The sequence below is a fragment of the Pediculus humanus genome, genomic scaffold (genome assembly GCF_000006295.1).
Source record: "Pediculus humanus corporis 1103172108263 genomic scaffold, whole genome shotgun sequence".
NCBI lineage: Eukaryota > Metazoa > Arthropoda > Insecta > Psocodea > Pediculidae > Pediculus > Pediculus humanus.
The window spans coordinates 176469-199140 of record NW_002987832.1 but is presented as its reverse complement, the minus strand read 5'-3'; the positions used below and the strand labels follow the sequence as shown (position 1 = coordinate 199140).

General features: G+C 31.3%; 1 protein-coding gene across 1 annotated transcript in view; it reads right to left on the bottom strand.

Annotated features, from left to right (window-relative positions):
- The window catches only part of Phum_PHUM494280 (endothelial transcription factor GATA-2, putative), a gene marked incomplete at both ends in the record, with an annotated part of 29505 nt that extends 9811 nt beyond the window's left edge, over positions 1-19694 (bottom strand). Inside the window, 2 exons of the mRNA XM_002430632.1 lie at positions 10478-10623; positions 18809-19694. Of these exons, the coding sequence (XP_002430677.1) occupies positions 10478-10623; positions 18809-19694 (1032 nt within the window). The remainder of the gene's footprint in view (positions 1-10477; positions 10624-18808) is intronic.
- Positions 19695-22672: the final 2978 nt, after the last annotated feature.

Below are 22672 nucleotides of genomic sequence, written 5' to 3'. Positions count from 1 at the left end.
GGATGGGTGAAACAGGTGATCAAGTTAGCATTGTCACAAAATGAGTACTATAACTACTACTTACAGTATAAAGAAATCTGATAAAGAGTAAAACCCACCAACATGAACGAATTACTTAAGAATTCTCCGGTTTCTTGTCGTTCAGAATGATCCTTCATCGACTGCGCCAAAATTTTTATATGTTATATTCGGTTCGTTCTTTATTTTTGTAAGTAATGAACAAGCACTTAAAACTATCACAAAACTAATATTAATAAACAAGAACTTATTACAGCTAGACTAAAAATCAAATGAACCAACGCCAAGCTGTGTAGCTTGCCTATATTACTTTGGTCTTTCGTCAGTCAACTGTTTCGAACGAGCAACAATGGGAACTAGCAAACACTTGCAAATAAAATAAAAGAAGGAGTCTTTAGAAGCTTCGCTTCTAAAGAAGAACAATTCGAGTTCGTCGCCAGTCTTTTGTTTATAAAAATTTGAAAATGTGAATATTGAGTACGGGATCATAACAATATATATATATCGTTAATTACTTTTTACATAAATTGACATGAATAAATAATAATAATAATAATATGATGATGATAAAATGGCAAAGAGAGAAAAAAGAGACAAAAATTATTAAAAGAATAATTTTTCAAATTGAAATAAACGTGAGCGACAATTCAATTTAAAATTAAAAATGAATAAATTATTTTTATTTGTTTTTCTTTCAGATTTTAAAATGAATTTTATTGTAATGAGAAAATGCATATTAGTTAAGATCAATTTACGAGTCTCATTTTAATAATAAATAACGACAATTTTTTTATTTTCCTTTGGCTAAGTGCAAAATGTTTCCACTATTGCCGTCGTAAATCGCCATTTTATTGTTAAAATTAAAAAAAAAAATTAAAAGAAATTGATTGACACGATGATGATGATGATGATGAAAGAACCATCATCACTTTTCAATCTTCCTTATTCTCATCTCTCTCTCTCTTTTTTCCTACTCGTCGAGATGTTTTATTATTATTTTAAAAAAATGTTATTTCGATGCGTGTTTTGTGTGCGTTTAAAAAAAATAAATAAGAATATAATCGAATAATCGGAAACGGAAACGGTTAAAAAAAACAAACAAACAAACCAACGACGGTTGTTAACCCAAAAAATCTCGTAAGTTATTAGTATTTTCAAAAAAATAACCCTTTGCTACGTCACACCTTTTGATTGCGTGACGTCATTCAAGTTTTCTTTTTAATTGATTAAAATATCCGCTAGAGGGTATTTCAACTCCCACGAAAAAAAGAAAAATCTGAGAGAAATTTTGAAAAAATTGATTTTATTAAAACTTAGGAAAATCGGAGAAAATTTTCGGGGAAGAAGAAAAATAATTAGAATGAGAAAACGTTATTGGAAAGGTTTATGTTGTACGTCAACTGTTATGATAATAATAATAATAAATAAAGAGAATTATAAATGTCGGTCATTTTTTTAAAAATTTTATTTGGTCAAATTGATAGAAAAATTATAATGATAATGATATTGATTGATAAAATTATTTATGAAGAGAAGAGGGGGAAGAGGGGAAGAGGAAAGAAAAAATGTCTTATTTTTAATTTGTTTCGACTCAAATCATCTGCTGCCACGTCGAGTAAAAATAATAATTTAAGTGTGATATTTTCTATCTCAGCGGGACTTTTTTTTTTTTTTTTGAAAAATCATTTTTTTCGTTCGTTCGCGTATGAAAAACTAAAAAAAATTTTCTGTTTCTAATGACACTTTTACTTTTATTTTTTCTTTCTATAATATAATGACACGCCAAAAAAAAAAAATTATTTTTTTTTCAATTTCCTTCCTTTTTACCATCCCACGATAATTTTAATTGATTTTAAATTATTTCATTTAAAAAAAAAAAACTACCGAATATTACTAGTGACACGTTTTTTTTTCGTATTGAGAATCAAAAAAAATAATAATAATGAATGGATTTTTTTTCATCTCCCAGAGTGGCTTTTAATTACTACTCGAATTAAAAAAAAAAAAAAGTATTGACAAAAAAATTTTAAAAATCAATTTAATAAAGGCTAACACCACATTTTTTTTTAATAATAATATTAATAATTACGTAATTAAAATTAAAAGGAAATTAAAAAAAAAAAATTTAGTTAATAAAAAAAAACATTGAAGAAACAAAACAAAACAAAATTTTAAAAAAAATAAAAAAGTCGTGGAAGAAGAAATTAAAATTGTCAACCGTTTTTTATAATCTCGTTTTTTTTTTGTTGTCTTGTTCCACACTTAACATTGACCGGTATACTTATAAATATTGATGGTATGACGATACTTTTGTATACCCTCGAGTTAGTCGTACATCATTAAATCAATTTTAAATACCTTAAAACCACGACGATAAAACAGGTTCGAGAAGTTTTTAAAAAAAAAACGCAACAAAACAACACCTTCGAACAACAAAAAAAAAATGCGGTTGTTTCGATAATCAAATTGTTTTGAATAACCTAAAATTAAATTTTTTTACCCGTTTGTTTGTTTGTTTGTGTTGCCGATTCGTTTGCTGGTTTGTTTGTTTTACTCAAAGTATTGATTACGAAATATAAAAAAGAAATATTAAATCTATATTACAGGTACGAACTTTTTCAAAGGTTTGCAATCGGGATAGAAAAAGAGAGAGAAAGAAGAAGAAAGAGAGAGAGAGATAAAACGCAAAAGACGATGAAGAGACGAGGAACCGGAATTAATAATAATAATAATAATCGAACGGCGGAAGTGCAGGTGTGGCGTGTGTGTGTGTGTGTGTGTGTGCCTGGTGGTGGTGGTGGTGGTGTCCAGGTATGTGCTTTCGGGTATTTCAGGCGCCTGCAGGTGGTTTTTTTTTTTGGTAAAATTGTGGTTAGCCTTTTGGTTCTACAAATTAACAGTCTCTGGATTAATTCATTCAAACACGCAAACTCGTTAAATTATTGAAGCCTTTTTTGTGTTTGTCTGTCTGTGTTTGTTTGTCTGTTTGTCGGATATCATCAATCTGCAGTTGGTTTTGATGTCTGTAAGAAAAGGCTTGTGAGCCATCGCACTCGTCAATCACTTTAAAAAGTCGATTCTGATGATGATGAATGAAACAAATCCGAAAACGAACTTTTAAATAGGTTGCACGCATACGCACACACACGCACACGCGTACCAAAATAATAATAAAAAAAAAATTTTTTCCCATTAATTACACCCAAGTACCTGAAACGCGCTAACAAAAGTGTCACGAACTCTTATCGGGTTAAATGATAACAAAAAAAAATTTATGTCAACGATAGATGAATATAATCATCATCATCATCATTTCATCGCAAATAATGAAAATAAATAAATAATAATAATAATTCGACGACGTGTAAATAGAATAAATTGAATTTTTGCATGACAGTACGACGATTTGGGTCGTCAAATCGATTAAAATTAAATTTACAAAAAAAAAAAATTCGACGTTCGGTACTTTTTTTTTTACAGCCTGTTTAATTTTAATAAAAAAAAAATTAGGTTGGCAACATTGATTAATCATCGATTTCAAGGCCGATCAGGGAAATTTTTTTTTTTTATTAGTACAAAAGGAAAAGGAAGTCGTGAAAAAAAAACGTTAGGGAAACGCGGATATTAAATCGGATATAAAAATCGTGGAATTAGTGATTATTTTTCGACGGTAGTTAAAAAATCTCAGCAGGCGGTGTCCAGGCATTATTTTCTCTTTCCCTCCCTCCCTCCCCCCGCTGGGGTGTACCCGCCAGTCTATATCCACGAAAACACAATTAATAACCCTCATATTGTTTTCTACATACATTTCATTCTCTCTCTCTCTCTTTTCTCGCATTCCGGTAATAAAAAAAAAGGGGGGTAATAAAAATAACAACCTATTATTTACCAATAAAAAAAAATAATAATAATGATAATAATAATAATAATAATAAATTTTTCAATGTAACGAAAACCGTTAAAAAAAAAAAATTTAAATTTAAATTCTTCATCATATTATCATCATTATTATTTTTAACCGATTAATAATAATAATAAAAAAAATATTGATTTTTTTTTTACGTCGATTCGTCACGTTTGTTTGTCAGGAAGATAACAACAACAACAACAACAACCACGACAACAATTCAACAACGATAATTCGAGTCTAGTATTTTCTCACATTCGAACGCAAATTTTTTGAATTTTTTTTGTTTCTTTTATTACGTCACGATATACGTCACACGCAAACCTCACTCGCGCGCCATCTACAAAAGGTAGAAAATTATTAAAAAAAGGCGGTGAAGCTTTTTTTTTACGCGGGATAATTCAAAATTTCGTTTTGTGCGTAAAAAATTTTATTTGACTTATTTTGAAAGACATGAGGTCGCTAATTGCAGGTTGTCCCATTGATAATTACTATTATTATTATTATTATTCGTTTGTATTCTCTCAGGTAAAAACTTGATTAATTTTTCTTTCTCACTCACACACACTCTCTCTCTCTCTCTTTCTCTTACATTTTGAATTTGTGAAACCGTTACGAAAGGTAAGTAGATACGTCTCTGATGCGACATGACGGTAAAAATACGTTAAAAATTTAATATTTTCGCGGTTTATATTATTATTTCGTTTGTCGAATTTCTAATGACACGATAAAAAAAAACGATGGAAATATAATAATAATAATAATGATGATATCGACTCGTGTTTTTGCCCGCGTAGAGTTCATTCGATTTACATAAAGGGTAAAAAAAATTCGTGTTTGTACCACGACACAAGTTTCAGGTTTTATGACGTAATCGTTTCACGTTTTAAACAATTCCCCTCCCCTCCTCCCTCCCCCTTTTCATTTTATTATTATTATTGTTGTTATAAATTTTATTGCTACCACGACAATTAATCAAATAAAAAATGTTTTTTTTTTTTTCATATACGTTTTTCTCGTGCCACGGTGAATTTTTACCTTTCGGTGTGACCCATCTTGTCTGTTTGTTTGTTTGTTTGTTTATTCGTTTGTTTTTTTGGTTAAAACGTCACAAGTTTTTTTTTTTATTCTTTTTTTTGTATTCTTCTCCCCATCCCCGATGGTGAAATTGTTAAATGACTTGTAATAAAATTAAATGACCGAAGGAAGTAAAGCGAGAGAGAGAGAGAGGGAGGGAGGTGAGGAGGTGAGGAGGGAAAAAGTCGTGGATGAAGAATGAAATTTTTTTTTTAAACCCGTCGAGAATAAAAGTCAAAAAAAAAAAAAAAAATAAGGGAGAAAATAATTCTTGATTTTTTTTTTTTTTTCATATTCGTAAGTTAGCATGCGCATTTCGATCCATCCCTCCCCGGGAGCATTTTGAAGGGTTTGTAGAAAGAGAGAGAGAGATAGGAAAAGGAAACCTTTCCCCAAGGGGAATAAGTTGAACAAGCAGACGACGACGACGAGTGAATAAAATGAATAGAGAGAGAAAGAGAGAGATTCCAGATTCAAACGTTCAGATTGGACGAATCATATATAAAATGAGCTTTCGAAGAAGAAGAAGAAGAATCACAAACTTATATCTCCTCCTTTATCATTTCCACATATTTAATAATAATAATTATTATTATTATTTCGATATGATTTTTCTTTTCTTTATTTACACGATAAACGTGGAAGAAGAAATCAAAAAAAAGTTTTTTTTATAATATGCGATAATGAAACGTAAAACGCTCCTTCCTATGCATGCATATAAATTTTTTCCTTTTTTCCTTTTCCTTGGGTAATTAGAAATGTTGAACCTTTTAACCTTTGACCCTTTTTTCCCCCCTTCCTCCCTTCCATTTCTCATTTCTTTCTTTCCCGAATTTTTCACGCGTTCAACAAAAATGTATATATTTAATAAAAATAAAAAATTAAATTAAATAATTTAAAAGGGTGGAAAAGTGAATGAGATAGAGAGAGATAGAGGGAGAAAGAGAGAGAGAGAGAGAGAGAGGAAGAAAGAGAGAGAGAGAGAGAGACAAACCCGTGACTTATTTCATTTCGACATTTCGTGCAATTCGACGTTGTAAAAAAAAAAAAAAAAAAAAAAAAAAAGTAATTGGGTTAACGAAAGCGCATGTCAGAATTAATCTTTAATTTCGTGGCAGGAGAAACAAAAAAAAAAAAAAAAAAAAAACCGGGGAAAAAGCAAAAAAAAAAAAAAACGGGAAAAAAATTATAATTTGAAATTCAACACCTATATTTAATTTATGATAAAATCATTTTTTTTTTTTTCTAATCTTTAAACCGCTTTCTCCCCCCCTCCCCGCCGAAGGAAAATAAAATGAAAATCATTATTATTATTATTATTACTATCATCATCATTATCATCGCCGTCGCTGTCGTCGTCCTCGTCGTCCTCGTCGTCATTAATATCATTATCATTATTATTATTATTTTTTTATTATTCCCGAACGGAATGAAACGTTAAACTTTAATAATAATAATAATAATAATGATAATACATTACGAAGGGGGCAATTTTTTGTCACTTTGGAGGAGGAATTGAGGGGGTGGAAAAAGGGCGGAGGGGGAGCGTAGGAGGAGAAAAGGGGTGACAAGAAGCGAAAAAAGAGAAAGTTGTAAATTTTAGGGGTAGGAGAAGAAGAAGGAGGAGGAAAGCGAGGGAAGGGAACGGAAACAATGGAGTTTTTTTTCTTACATTATTTGCATATAAATGAACTTCTCATACCCTTTTTCCGAAAAAAAAAAAATTCCCCCTTCCTCCTCACTCTCCCATTACTTTTTTTATTTATTTATTTCTCCCCGTTTAATTCCCCCTCTTCCCTTCTCTCTTCCCCCTTTCCATCATTTCATTTCCGCATCACCTTTTTCCGTTTTAAATAAAATAAATAATAAATTCGTTACGTGAAAACAAAAAAGGAAAAGTGAAATGACGTATTTTATAAAAAAAATTTTTACGCGGGAAAATTTAAAATTTAAAAATTTAAACAAAAACACTGCCTCCGTTATCAATAATTAATTTTTTTTTTTACAAAGCCTTCGCGATCGCGTCCTCATTCATTGATTATTTTATTTTTACCCTTCATTTCCTCTTTCTCTCACGATTTTTCTCTTTTCCCCCTTTTCACCGTGATTTGTGGTATGATTGATCATCAGGACGTACTTGGGGAGAGTGGGGAGGTGTTTTAATTTCCGGGTATTTAAATACGAAAAAAAAATAGGAAGAAAGGAAAAACAAAAAAAAACTGAAAATGAACGTATCAAAAGATCGATAATATCCTTACTTCCCGTTTAAACCTGAACCTGATTTTTAAAAAAAAAATTTTTTCCCTTTCGTCGTGGCACTATCGGATTATTTCCACGAAAGTTTTTTTTTTTAACTTCCCCCTTGTTTTTTTTTTTTTTATATTTATCGACTTTTCGGTTAACCGTTACGAAAAAAAAAATTAGAGAGGCAAGGTGTTTTGGAATTAATTAACCTCGCGGTCGTCGTGGCAGTAGTAATAATAATTAACCTTACCTTTTCTGCACCTGAACAACACAATTTTAAAAATTATCTTTTGTTTGCATTTACCCGACGACAATTTTCTCAAAAATAACGGAAAATATTTTAGTAGATTTTTTAATTCTGATTACACGTTTACATTTATCGTGTACACGAATTTAGAGATACGTGAACGTGTCACACAAAACAAAAAACCTATTTTCTTTTATTCGGAAAAAAAAATCGTTAATAAAAAAAAAAAAGAAAAGCGTTAGCTAGCTACCGCGTGATAATTCATTCGTTTCCGTTAAATTTTATTGACACGTCAAAAAAATACGAGTGCGAACTTTCTAGTAATTTTTTATATAAACATCATCGATAAACTAATAATTACTTTGTAAAGATGGCGGCGGTGGTGGTGGTGGTGATGATGATAATAATGCTAAACGTGAAAAACCAAAAATGTTTTTTTTTTTTTTTAAAGGTATCCATTAGGAACATTATTAAAAACCTTAACGTGGTTTTAGTCTTTTTTTTAAAAAGGTAAATAATTTTACAAACAGGTATAAATTTCACGGTTTGCCCCCCCTTTTTATTTTTTATAAATTAAAAACCTATTTTGTGAAAACCTTAATTTTTTTTTTTTTTTTTAATATAAATAAATACCCAAAAACCGGAAAACACGAACCACCCTATTGAGTCTTAACCTAATATATATAATAATGACTTTTGCGACCATAATAATAATAATAATAATACTAAAATTAATAATGATGATAATGATAATAATAATGATGACGATTTTATTTTATTTTTTTTTCATTTTCGTAAACCGGAAATTGTTTTAATATCGCATTTAATAATTTAAAAAAAAAAAAAAAAATTTTTATTTCTTCTTTTTCTCTTCCGCTCTTATTATTATTATTATTATTATTAATTTTCGGGTGACAAAAAAATCATCATCATTATTATCGCACGCACGCACGCACAATCGATACGGACGATGAATGAATGAATGAATGAATGACATTTTTTTAAAGAACGCGAGAAAGGACAAAGGAAATTATCCTTTGATGACGTAGAAAATATTTCGTAATCGTTATCGTTATTATTATTATTTCCTTTTATTAATAATTATTATTATTATTTATCGATTGAATTTACGGGGGAAAAAAATAAATGTAGAAAAGGAGAGGGGAGTAGACGGGGGAGACAAAATGGACGATGAAATGAAATTGTAGAATAATAATAATAATTTTTTTTTAAAAAATATCACGTGACGCGTTCGTTCGTTAGTGCGTGTGCGTAAAACGCGCGTAAAATTCAAATTCCGTCATTTCGGAAGGCGAAGATGGGAAAAGGAAGAGAGAGAGAGAGAGAGAGAAAAAACGTGATAAAGGAAATTTAAAGGGGTGTGAGAAAACGATCGAGTTTCGATTTCGATTATTTTTTTTTTTTTGTTTCCCCGAATAATCGAATATCGATATTATTAATCGATATAAATCGATTATGAGAATATTAAAAACGGATCGTCACGCGCGTACGAAAACGTTTTGTGATGTTCGCTCATACATCAGGTTTTTTTTTTTTAGGTTTTGGGAGAGAGGGAAGGAGAGGGAGCGGCGGCGGGGGAGGTAATGTGAAATGATAAAGATGGCGTCGGCGGCGGCGGTGGTTGTGGTAGTGGTGGTGACGTAATAAAAGGTAAAGTTATTTAATAAGAACGGGGAAAAGAGGGAGGATCCTTCGTTTTTTTTTTTTTTCCTATTTTAAATATGATTTATGATTTAACTCTCTCTCTCTCTCTCTCGATAACCATTTTGTTTTTTTTTTTTTTGGTGTAAAAACGTGTGAAAAAGTGGATCGTTTGAAAATGAATTTTTTTTTTTTTATTGACTTAATTTATCGATTTTATTTCGATTAATTTTTTTTTTTTTTTACACCGAAAAAAAAAAAAAACGTTTTTCACGGTTTTTTTTTCTTTTTCTCATCCAACCTTTGGTATCCTAAAAAAAACCGAAAACGTTTTCTATCTCTCTTCTCTCTCTCTAAATCCTCCTATTTTAATTTTAATTTTTTTTTGTTAATTTTTCAAACGCGTTAAATTACTGCCACGTTTTTTTCCCATCGGGGTAGTAGACAGTCGTGTGTAGTAAGAAAAAAAAGGGAAAACTCTCGACCGTTTTTTCACATCCGGTTTTTTTTCCACAAGAATATCGATTTAGTCGGTTGGAAAAATAAAAAATGAGAGACTGAATAGAAAATTAACGAGAGAGAGAGAGAGAAGGATAGAGAATATCACGGTAGACAAGAAGAACTTTAAAAAAAAATATATATAAATATATGTGTGTACGGAAACATACGCGTGCGTGTATATACACACACACGCACGCACCCACGCACACACACATTAATAAAATATAAAATCGATACAGGCGAGAAGAAAGATAGAGGAAAACAAATGAGTGAGAGAGAGATGGAGAGAGAGAAAGTGAGTTATAGCGTTATTACATTGAATGATCCGATTGTTATCGGATGGTTTCGATAAGATTGCGCAAGCCTGATAATGGGGGGGCTCTAAAAAAAAAAAAAAAGGACGAGATCTGAATGTACGCAAGCGTTTTCCTTTTTTCCCGAATTCGATATTTTCAACAAAACGTAAAGAGAGAGAATGATTTTTCCTACCGATAAAAAATTATTTTCGCCCCCTGTTTGACGTGTATATATATAGTCGGTCGGTTGAAATTTTTTGAGGGGTGAAAAAACTTTGGGGAAACTGGGGAGGGGGAAGGAGGCGAGTGGTACGTCGGGAATCGTAATTGGTTATGAAGAAGATTAAAGAGAGAGAGAGAGAGAAAGAGGAAAGAAAGGAAGAAAGGAAGGAAGGAAGAGTTAGAAAGTGATTTTAGAAAATTTTCTTCCGTATCTCCCTTCCTTCCTTCCTGCCTTCCTGGTTTCCCGGTTTCCTTTTTTTTTTTTTTAAACAAAGAGTAAAAAGGTAAAGAGTAAAAACTTACCAGTCTTCTTTTAGGTTTTATTAATGGCCGATTTTGACCGTTCATTTTGTAATACAACCCGCAAGCGTTACATAAATAATGTCCGGTACCGTCTCTCCTCCAAAGAGGCGTTGATGTTGCACCGCAATTTACGCATTCTCTCCCTTCTGAAAATAATAAATAAAAACATTTTTATTACCTTCCTTTCTTTAAATTTTTCTAAAGTTGGTAACAACATTTTTTCCCCTCCCCACTTCCTCCCTCCCTCCCTTGCCAATTTTCAACAAATAAATAAAATCTATACGGGGAAAAAAAAATTTTTTTTATCATTAAAAACAAATGAAGTGAATGAGGAAAAACGAATACCATCAACAGGTGTACCAACATACGTTAAATAAATAAATAAACAATAATAAATCCCCATTAATTTATTATTATTATTATTATTATTTCGTTTTAACAACGAGAAAAAAAAATTTCATATATGTATACCCGTCACGATTTTAAACGTTATTCGTGTTATGTTTAAATAATAATAATAATAATAATAAAATCGCGGAGGCATTGATCGATCAATAAAATCATTTACTTACAACAATTTTTTTATAAAAAAAAAAAAAAAAAAAAAATTCCATAATGTTTATAACAAAACAAATTTAAATGATCCGCCGATTTTAACTCGTGTGCTAAGCTACAATTTTAACATTAAATTTTTTTATTAAAAACCTGATTTTTCTCTCTCTCTCTCTCTTTCACACACGTGACGTTACACGAGTTCATCTCTCTCTCTCTCTCTCTCAACCATCCGATTTAATAAGCTCGAAGGTTAAAAAAAAAAAAAAAAAAAAAAAAATTTTTTTGGCTTATAAAATGCGTGAAAGGGCGGGAACGAAATGGGACGGATGGTTGGATGGATGGATGGATGGATGGTTTGTGACTTATTTGATAGGAAACCACTTAACCCCGCGTGTGTGTGAGTGCGCGGGGGGTACCCGAATTGGATACCCACAAAAAAAAAAAACTCGTCGGTAAAGAGTGTCCATCCATCTCTACTTCTCTAACGCATTTCGAAAACATAAAAAAAATAAATTTCATAAAAAATCTTTGTAAAATTATTACACCACTTAACGAAAGGAGGAATGAATGAATGAATGAATGAATGAATGACTGATTGTCCACCTTGTGAATGTGTGGATGGGGAAAAATAAATATGAAAGGTATTTAATTTTGTCGCGTATGATGATGATGATGAAAAACACGTCTTATAAATATATTATAAAACGTGTTTTTTTTTAATAAAGAAATACCCATCGAAGAGAGAGAGAGATAGATAGACAGAGAGAGAGAGAGGGAAGAGAGAGAGAGTAAGAATGAAATAATTTGTTATATATTAATACGTTAGATATGACAGTAATGGTATATTAAAAGCTTTTAATGTGGATACACAGAGTGTATAAATAACGACGCTCGATTTTGAAATTTTGAGGAGATAATGAAAGGTTATGTGAAGGTACCCACCGATACGTCAGAGGCAGGCGGTACTACTTAAAATGTCAAAATTACATCAGGTAGCCCACCCCCGCCTCCGTCCCACCAACCTCCTCTCCTATCGCCCCCGCGTATGTCTTTTAATAATCGCAATGAGAGGGCCCCCCATTTATTTACGACTCCCGTGTGCGTGCTTCTCTTTTCCAGATTCTTCGTATCATCCCATCCCATCTCTCTCTTTCTCGTTGGAAAATTTTTTTTTTTTTTGGGGAGGCGGGGAAATTTCGTCATAATAAAAAAAAAATACTAAACTTTCTAAAATGAGATTCCGGTGTAGGAAAAAATTTGACCTTTCACTTTATTCATTTTCCATTTCCCCCTTTCCTCCTTCTCTCCCCCTCTCTCTCTTTCTCTCTCACTCTTTACCAACCTGTTCGATAAAAAGACAAAGAAAAAGGGAAATGATGTTTTGAAATTACGTTATATTTATATATATGCGACCTTGGATAGACGCAACGGATTGCGGCCTAGTTCACACCAATTATTTAATTTATCAGGTTAAAACATTAATAATTAACGCCGAATTATTATTATTATTATTATTATTATTATTATTATTATTATTATTTTGAATGATGATGATGATGATGATAATTCAGGATAAGAACGAAGAATGATGGATGGATATACGATGGTGGACGGGACGAAATGAAGGTGATTGAATATGATGTGAAATGGGAGTAAAAATGGCTGGCGAAAGGATGGATGAGAGAGAGAGAGAGAGAGAGAGAGAGAGAGAGAATGGTGCAAAAGGAAATTTTTTTTTAATGTAAAATTTAACGCAAAAGTACGAACCGTAGCAAAAGAAAAAAAAATTTGCTGCAATTTAGGGTAAAAAGAAAAAGGTGACAAACGGGGGTGATGAGAGTAATGGATTGCAAAATTTAAATCTTTTATAATAAATCCGATAGAGAAAATTATTTCGTCACGGTTTTTGCCTTCGTCATCACCACCGCCATCTTTTTCTCACTTACGCCCCCTCACTCACAGATTTCGAATTTATTTTTCATTAAAAACAAAAAAAAAAAATGGCGGAATCGAGTCGAAAAAAGGGAAAATTTTCGTATGAAAACGCCGCCGACGCTGACGCCACAGTTTCGTTTAAATCTTTACACTTCCGTTTTACCCCCCCGTCTTCCTCCCCTTCTCTCGCACATCTCCTTCCCTCTCCCTCCTTTTCCGCCTCTTCCATCCGTTCGATCGCCTCGACAAATTAATTACTTTTTTTTTTTAACAGGTTTTTTTTTTGTTTTCGACGATTCGACTCGCACCTGCCAAACAATGTTGCCAACCTAACTAAAAACAACAACAAAAAAACCGCAACGGTAGGAATGAAAAAAAAAATAAACGATATAATAATTTTTAAAATGGCAAACCTTTTAACGTTTCCGCACTCGTAAATAATAATAATAATATTTTGGAAAAGTATAAAAAATCAAACGCAACGATTTGTTTTATTATTATTATTATTTCTTTTTTAATGTGCGAGCGAATAATTACAAAATGATGATAATAATAATAATTTCACGTTTCGAATTTTTTTTTCTCCAAACTTCCGTTTAAAATTTTTCCTCTTTTTCCTTTTTTTCCCTTCAATAACCGAATCCGCCATATTTAACGCCTCGGAATGATTTTTAAAAAAAAAAACAACACGAGTTGTAATTTGTTTCATTTCGATAAAATTAAACATTTGTCTCGTGCCACGACGCGAAGACAGAGAAAGAGAGAGAAAAATAAAGTAAAAGTAAATATTATCGATAAGATAATTAATAATAATTAACTCGTTTACGGTTGTTTGTAAAAATAAAAATAAATAAGTTCGATTAATTTTTAATCGTTTCTCGATAGATCGATCGATCGATATATCGATATTTAAATTTTTTTTTAGACTTTATTTTACTGCCACGTTTTTTTTTTCACAACTATCTACGATCATTACATTTACCCCTTCGTCATCGTGACCGTCACCACCACCACCATCACCATCATTTTTTTTCTTCTTCTTTTTCTTCCGAAGGACGTTTCCGTTCTTATTATTATTATTATCATTATTATTATTATTTTTACCCTTTTATATACGTTAAATTATAGCCTGTCAAAGGTTGATTTCTTAAATTATTCAACCCAAAGGGTGGTTAAAAGTAGAAGAGTAAAAAAAAAAAAAAAGATTACGAGAAAGAAAGAGAGAGAGAGGGAATAGTAAAGGTGTTGACTGTGGTTGTGGTGGTGGTGGCGGTGGCGTCGACGTAGACGATGGCGATGAAAGGTAAAAAAAAAAAAAAAAGACAACAGCCACGACGACCCCGACTGAACACAACCCCCCTTAAAACCTATAACAATTTAAATTATAGGTTTTTATATATAAAAAAAAAAAACCTTTTCCAGCTTTCATTAAATTTTTGGAAATTAATTTTCTCTTTCTCTCTCTCTCTCTCTCTCTCTCTTTCTTTGCAACACACGATTTCGTCTTCTCAAGGGTTTTGTGAAAATCAATATCCGGTTTGTAAAACAACAATATGAAAGATCGTATGGGATATATATATATAATAAAACGATGATGATGATGATGATAAAACGTTAGAAAAAGGAAATTATATTTATGTATGTAAAGGGTAAAAAAGTGGAAGAAGAAATTTTCTTTCTTTCTTTCTTTCTTTCTTTTTCCACGTTAAACGCGAGTAATCGTGACGCAATAACCCCAACTCTCCGACGAACAAAAAAAATGACCGAACAAAACCGGATAATTGCGAAAAAATTCAACCAAAGTCCAGAAAATATTTCGCAAAACACCGGATATAGTAATAATAATAATAATAATAATGATAATGATAATTACAAATGATGAAATCCTTTTTAACTATCTTTTCTACGTAATATAAATAATAAATAAATAAAAAAACGTGGCAGAAAAAAAGAAAAGAAAAGAAAAAATTACGCGAAACTTCCCGCCATTTTTTTTCTTTTTTTCTTCTAGTTCAATAATCGAAACATGAGAACTATTTCGTAATAATGATAATGATAATGATAATAATAATAATCGACGAGTATTATTATTTCGCAGCCTGAATACAACCGTGAATGAAAGAATAAAAAAAACAAATTAGGACGTTTTCATGGCCAATGTCAAATTTGCATTTAACTCGAAGGCACAAAAAAAAAAATTCTCTTTTCGCAATTTTTTTGTTTCGTTCATTATTATCATTATCATTATCATTATTATTAATATTAATAATAGAAATTTTAATAATAATAATAATATTAAAAAAAAAAAAATTAACGATTAATTTAATGGCGAATAAAAAAAAAAAAAAAATTCACCATTATGCTAATTTTCCATGTATATATATATTGCCAAATGAAAACAATGAACGAAGGACGATTCGACGCCATTTTGATTTTTTTTTTTTTTAAATGCAATTATTAATGTCGAAACGTTTGTTTGTTTGTTTGTTTGTTCGCGATGATGATGATGGAGATGGAGATGATGATGATGACGAGAACACGACGAGAATTTTAAAAAACATTTTTTTTTTTTTCCCCTACAATTCCACAACGATTTCATCCGTTTGTATTTCGTTTGTTCGTTTGTTTGTTTGTTTGTTTGTTTATTTTTTAATTTATTAATTTTTTCATTTCGATTTCATTACAAATAATAATAATAATAACTCGAGATTGTTTTTTTCGTATTATAAAATTCGATTTTAAAAAGGCATTTTACAGCGAAAATTTTTCACGCGGATTATTTAAAATCGAAAAAAATGTTTCCGAGGCGTTTTACCGCGACAAAAAAAATCCGCCATTTTTTTTTTTTTAAATCAAATTTAATTTATTAGTGTTTACTTTGTATCGTTATCATCATTGTCGTCATTGTCGTCGTCATTTTGTCTTTTAAAGTTCAAAAAAAAAGGAAAAAAGGAAAAAAAGGAAAAAAGAATAGATCAAAAGATGAAAGAAAATCATCATCATCATCATCTCAACAGTTTCACACACACTTGAGACATTAATCACACGTAAAAGGGGAAAATTCCTTCCTCCCCACTTTTAATTTTTTTTAAATCACGTGGGAGGAGGGGAAAGGGGTGAAGGGGATGGAAGGAGAGATCCATTAATAAAATTACAATGTTTTCTCTTAATTTTTTTTCGAACGGAAATCTTCCTTTTTGTTTTCCTTTGTCCTTTCGTTTCCTTTACTTTCTTCTCTCTCTCTCTCTCTCTCTCTCTCGCTCGCTTCGTGAGTGAAAATAATAATAATAATAATAATATTGTTTTTTTTTGTTTTCTTCTCTTCATTCATTCACCCGCACGTTGCACTAATTAATTTGCAAAAGATAAAAGGATTTTTCCCTCTTACCTCACGAGAGGTTTGGTTGGCTAATGTGAAAGGAGAGAGAGAGAGAGAGAGAGAGTGAGTGAATGAGAGAGAGACGAAAAAGGATGGAAATAGTGGTGATGGTTCATTGTTGGCATATATAAAAGACCACACGCGGGAATTACCCTGAGAGAAACAGTTTGAAATTTCATTATTAACCGTTCAAGTGATTTTTTTTTTTTACGTTGTTTGTCTGCGTTTGTTCTTCTGCTGTTGTTGTTGTTGTTGTTGTTATTTAACCCCTCTTGTATTTCCTTTTTTTTAATAGTATCATACACTTAAATCTTTTTGTTGTTTAAAAAAAAAAAAAAAACTTTTAAACTTAAAAAAATTTGTTTTTCGCGCCGTTTTTAAAAAACAAACAAACAATCAAACGAACGAACAAACAAACAAACGGACGATAATTAATCGAATTTAAAAAAAAACATTTGCAAAGGAAAAACTCGACTTTAAAGTTTTTTTTCCCTCCTTTCACGATGATAATAATAATTTTTATAAAATTTCAGGTAGGTAAAAAAATAATCGAACGATATTTAATTAAATATTCGAGATATCGAACGATAAAAAATCGATTTCGTTTGTTTTCCTTTGTCAACAAAAAAAAAAATTTTCTTTAAGACGAGAAAATAATGAGTTCAAAAAAAAAATCAGTACCGGATTCAGGTTTTAAGATCCGCGAAACCTTTTGTAGTAATAATAATAATAATAAAAGTGAATATGTATACTTACCTTTACTTCGACAGGAATAATAAATAATACCATCACCATTCCCACACACCAGAAAAAATTAAAAATAAAATGAAAGAGTGCTTTTTTCGAAATCAAAAATTTTGTTTAAAAAAAAAAAAAAATTTTTTTTTTTTTTTCTTGGCCGTTAGTGCTAGTAAACACAAAACAAATCAACTTTAAATTATTATTATTATTATTAAAAGCTTTGAAAAAAATAAAAAAGAAAAAGAAAAAAATGAAAAAAAAAAAAAAAACGAAACAAACAAATTAATAATAATAATAATAAGATCAAGAAAACTGTGTCGTCAATGGAAAAAAAATCAAAGGAAGATGTCGAATCGTACAAAACGGAAACGGAAATAATAATAATAATATCAAAGGAAATTAAAAAAAAAAATTAAATTTTTTTTTTCGTTTCTAACCGTTCGAAAGAGTCAAAGGAAAAGAAAAAAAAACATAATAATAATAATAATAATAATAGAGAGAGAGAGAAAGAGAAAGAGAATGACTAATTTAATCGGTTAATTCTAATAATAATAATAATAATAATAACAACGGTTAAAAATTTAAAAAAAAAAAGGAGAAAAGAGAGAGGGGGAGAGGGAGAAAGACGGAAAAGGGTAAATGAATGAATTCAAAGGGTTAGGTACTTAATAATAATAATGACAAAAAGGGTGTAAAGAAAAAAAAATAATTAATTCAAAATTTTTTTTTTCTTTTCTTTTCTTTTTTTTTTTTCACTCATTAATTGATAAAAAATGGCGGACGTATGTAAACCCAACGAACGACTTCAATTTTTTTTTCTTAAATAAAAATGGCGGAAGGTTCGCGGCAAAAAAAAAATCGTTACGGAAATAATTAAAAAAAAAAAATGATAAATATTTAAATTAATTCATTACCGGGTAATTATTATTAATAATAATAATAATTTCGATAAGGTTTAATTGGTTGATGACTTTATCCGTTCGCGCACGCGTTTGCGTGGAGTGCGTGTACCTGCGTGCGTGCGTGCGTGCGTGAGTGCGTTTAAAAAAATTTCACAGCCTTCTAAAACCAACCCCTTTCGTTTTCGCGCGAAATTTACCCCCCTTCCCCTCTTCCTTCCTTTCATCATTTCCGCGTACTCTCTCGTTTTTTTATTGTTTACTCCGACGAATTACACTTTAAAATAATCGAATCGATAAACCGGAAGTGATGGACTTATCTCACGCTAACCATTTCGTGAAATATCTTTATCTGTTTGTTGGCGTTTTTTCGTTTTACCTTTTTGATTAATGGTTTAATATTAAAATTTTGTCTTTTATCGTTCGTGTGTTGTTGTTTGTTGTATATTTCTTTTGTTATTAATTTTAAAATCGTGGGTGTTTAAAAAAAAACAAAATGGCGAGAAACGATGATGATGATGATGATGATGATGAAGTTATTTTTATTTTATGTTTAAATACGATTGGTTAGATTTATTCTATAGATATAATTTTTTTTTTTTTGAAAATGATTTTTGTTTGTTTGTTGGGATTAAGATAAATCCCTTTTCGAGTGGTTGTTTTTGTGTGACGTGCGATGAAGTGATATTGGAGAGGGGAGAATGAAGGGAAAGATGTAAAGTTTCCTTGATCCGTTTGATGATGTAAAGAAATAATTCGAAGAAGAAAAAAAACTTAAAAAAAAACAAAAGAAAACAAAAAAAAAAAAAAATGTCTGCTTACCAGCACTCGACCGCGATTTGTTTCTAGAATTATTTTTAAGGTTCGAATGTAGCCCCGTCGCGGAGCTGTTGGATATCCCCGCCGGCGAATGGTGATGGCTCGATTTAAATAAATTCCCGTGATGATAATGACCGTAGTAGTTTCCGTGTTCGTGATAAGGCGAGGGTTGCAATGGGGGAGGGGGAGGAAAGCAAGGATTCGGATTGGCGGCGGGTGAATGACTCGGACCCTGATTGTGACAGGTAGGAGACATTTTTGGGTGTACGCTCGTTTCGCTTTCGCTATTCGAGGAGGAACTTTCGTTTCCCGGCGACCTAACACTAGCATCGATACCTTCTCTCTGCTTGTTGTTCGATCCGCCGTTCCCTGATAGTATGCCATTTCCTAGCATGTTGATACCGGGTTTCACGTCCAATCCGTCGTGTTGCATGAATGCTACGGCGTTGAGTGCGGCCGCGTGTGCCAGATAATCGTTCTTGTGCATGTACTCACTATTTTTATTCACGTTAAAACTTTCCATGTTTTTTTGACTATAATCACCCGAGTTCGTTGTTTTCGTTGTAAATGCCGAATCCGTTTTGTTATTAAAGTCACTCTTTTGTTGGTAATCCGTAGAATTCGTCGACGTCGTCGTGTGATTCGTCGTCGAATTCGTCGTCACGGAATCCGGTGTCGCGTCTTTCGGCGGCGTCGGCGGAAAACTGAACAAATTATGATGGTTCGGGTGGTGGTTCGTTGTTATGAGCGGCGACGGTGGTTTGTTGTCGGATTCGTTACCGAACGGATTGCACCACGATGGTTTCGTACCTGCGTCACTTAACCACGGATGTAACGGTGCGTGAAAATGCGGCCGGCAAACGGTCGTGGACGTAGATACTCCGGACATTCTCGCTGCTGCCACGGCCGCTGAAAACAAAACAAAACAAAACATATATATGAATATAATTTTGAGTATATTATTTAATTCTCTCACTCCCCACGAATTCGTTCGATATCGATAATTAAAAATTTAATAATGACCAGAGAGAGACAGAGAAAGAGAGAAGGGGGGAGGGGGAGAGAATGACGTGAATAAACAAAAAAAAAATAAAAATGACCGGAGAGCAGAAGGTATTCATTATTTACTATTTATTCGTATATATATATATATATTGGACGGTCGAATGCCTCCCCACTGAATTCATAATTTTATAATTTTAATAATATTCACCCGTTTGAAAATGTCATTTTTTGTTTAAAAGTGTTCGTGCGTGTTAATTTGCTCGATACTACCCCTCCCTTCCCTCCCCCACTCCTCTCTCCTCCCCCTCTCTCTCTACCTTCAAACTCCCTCGGTGCTCCCCATGCACGCATATACGTATGCCTACGTTCGTGTGTAATTAATGTGTGTGTATATTAAACCACCACCCTCAAACCACCTTTTTCCCTCTCCCATCCCACCCCATTCATTCCCTCCCCCTCTCTCTCTCTCTCCTTTTTTTAATATTTTCCCTTTTTCCGAAAGTTTTTTCCTTTTTTCCTACCTACCACCAACCACAAACCTTTTATTTCCTCCATACTCCTACCCTTCGCACCTCCTCCCTTTTTTTTTTTTTTAAGTCTCGTTATTTTTCATTCAAACCGGTTAATTTCCGTCATTACTCCTCTCGCACTCTCTCCTCCCCCAAAAAACAGTCAAAAAGGAAATTTCGTCTTAAATGCGTACTCACGCACTCACTCACGCGTAAATACTCATGCGTAAACATATAACTATTATTTAAAAAAAAAAAAAAACAAATAATAATAATAATAATAATTTGAAAAAAATAAAAAAATAAAATGGCGGATATCGATTTTATGACACGTGATATTAAATTTAATTTAATTGGCGGAAAAACAAACGTTTGTTATTTTTTTTTTATTTGCGGATTTTTTTTTTTTTTTAATGACACGAAATCACGAATATGTGAAAAAGAACAACAACAACAAACGTTTTTTCCATTTAAAAAAAAAAAAAAGTAGTAGTAATAATAATAATAATAATAATAATAATAATAATAATAATAATAATAATAATAATAATAACAATAATAGGGAAAAGAAAATCGAAAGAAAATAAATACGCTCGGATTAATTTTTTTTTTTAAAAAAAACGCGGGAAAATTTAAAATAAATAATAAACCGAAACTTTGACGTACGTAGTACGATGATCGTAACGGATTTTACACATCTGCTTCCCCTTTTTTTTTATATTTTTGTTTATAACCACGACATTTTGGAATAAATTTGAATTTTAAATTAAATAAAAATTTTTCAAATGGAAAATACTCTCGTAAACCGAATGCTCTCCAGGTTCACGAAACTTTCCTTTGTACCTATTATTATCATTATTATTATCATATGTTTAAAATTAAAAAAGAACAGATGAGTTTTTTAACGTATAAAACAAAACATATTTGTCTTTTTCTACTTCCACGCAAACGAATAAAAAAAAAATTCAAACAACAAACAACAAACGAAATCATTTAATTTTTTCGTACGGAAAAAATTTTTGCGGGGAAAAAAAACGAAAAACGACGTCGTTCGTAACAAACAAACAAACAAAGACAAAGACTTTTAAATTTTAATTTTAATCGTACCGGATCGGTCAAACGAAATTTTTTTTTTCATTTAAAAAAAAAAAAAAAAGGTTTTTCAGGTACGACGACAACGACAACGACGACGACGAGTCTAAGTATAAAATGTAATGAATCTTCCTAACTTATGTTCAACTGTCAAAATTGCGTCTTAAAAATGTCTTCTGCTTCAATATCCAACTTTGACTTTTACATCATTCCTTTTTTTTTTTTCTGTGTGTGTGTGCGTTTGTTCGTGCGTCGTTTGCGTTTGTTGTTTGTTTTCTTTCTTTCTTTTTTTTTTGTATATATTATTCGAGATTTAATTTTATTATTTTTAAAGTTTTTTTTTTTTTTAAACCTGATTGTTGTCGTATCCTTTCTCTCTCTCTCTCTCCCCTTCTCTATCTATCTATCTATCTATCTTTATCCATCGAGATTTTCTCGTTTGTTTCACGACAAACGACGACGACGACGATACAAAATAAAACAAAATAAAGATACAATAAATTATTATTAAAACTTGTTTTTTTTTTTTTTTTTTTCTCAAGAAACCGTACAGGAAAATATTTTATTAAATAAAAAAACTTTAGATGCTTTAAACTGCAGCAAATGATGATGATGATGATAATAATAATAATGATAATAATGATAATGACATCATAAAACGTTCGATTAATAATTAAAAAAAAAAAAAATTTTTTTGGTTAATAACGTATGCGATACCTAAGAAAGAGAAAGAGAGAAAAACGAGAGGTTAAAAGAGAGAGAGAGAAAGAGAGAGAGAATCAGCATCATCATCATCATCATCATCAAAACCGGAAACCCTCCCTTAGACAAAAAAAAAAATTCGTTAATAGTGTGTCGTACCTGATTGAATTCGTGAATGCTCTTTAATGAAAATCCATATCGCTCTCAATTATCTCAAACGTTTTTTTTTTTAAATAAAAAACGAAGAAGAAAAATTAAAAGGAAAGAAATAAAAGGAAAAAAGGACAAAAAAAAAAAAAGTTCCTTTGGATGATAGTTTTCCTTCCATTAGGTTCTGATATGACAGATTGCCATTGTGGCAATAATATATGTCAAAACTATACACATTAGTCAATTAAGGTTTTTTTTTTTCTATCTCTCTCTCTCACTCACTCACTCACTCGTAACCTCCTCCCTCGCCGCCTCTCTCTCTCTCTCTCTCTCTCTTTCCTTTCCTTTTTTCTTTCCTACTAATACATTTCTGACATCTTTTTAAAAAAAAATTACTTTCAATTGATTC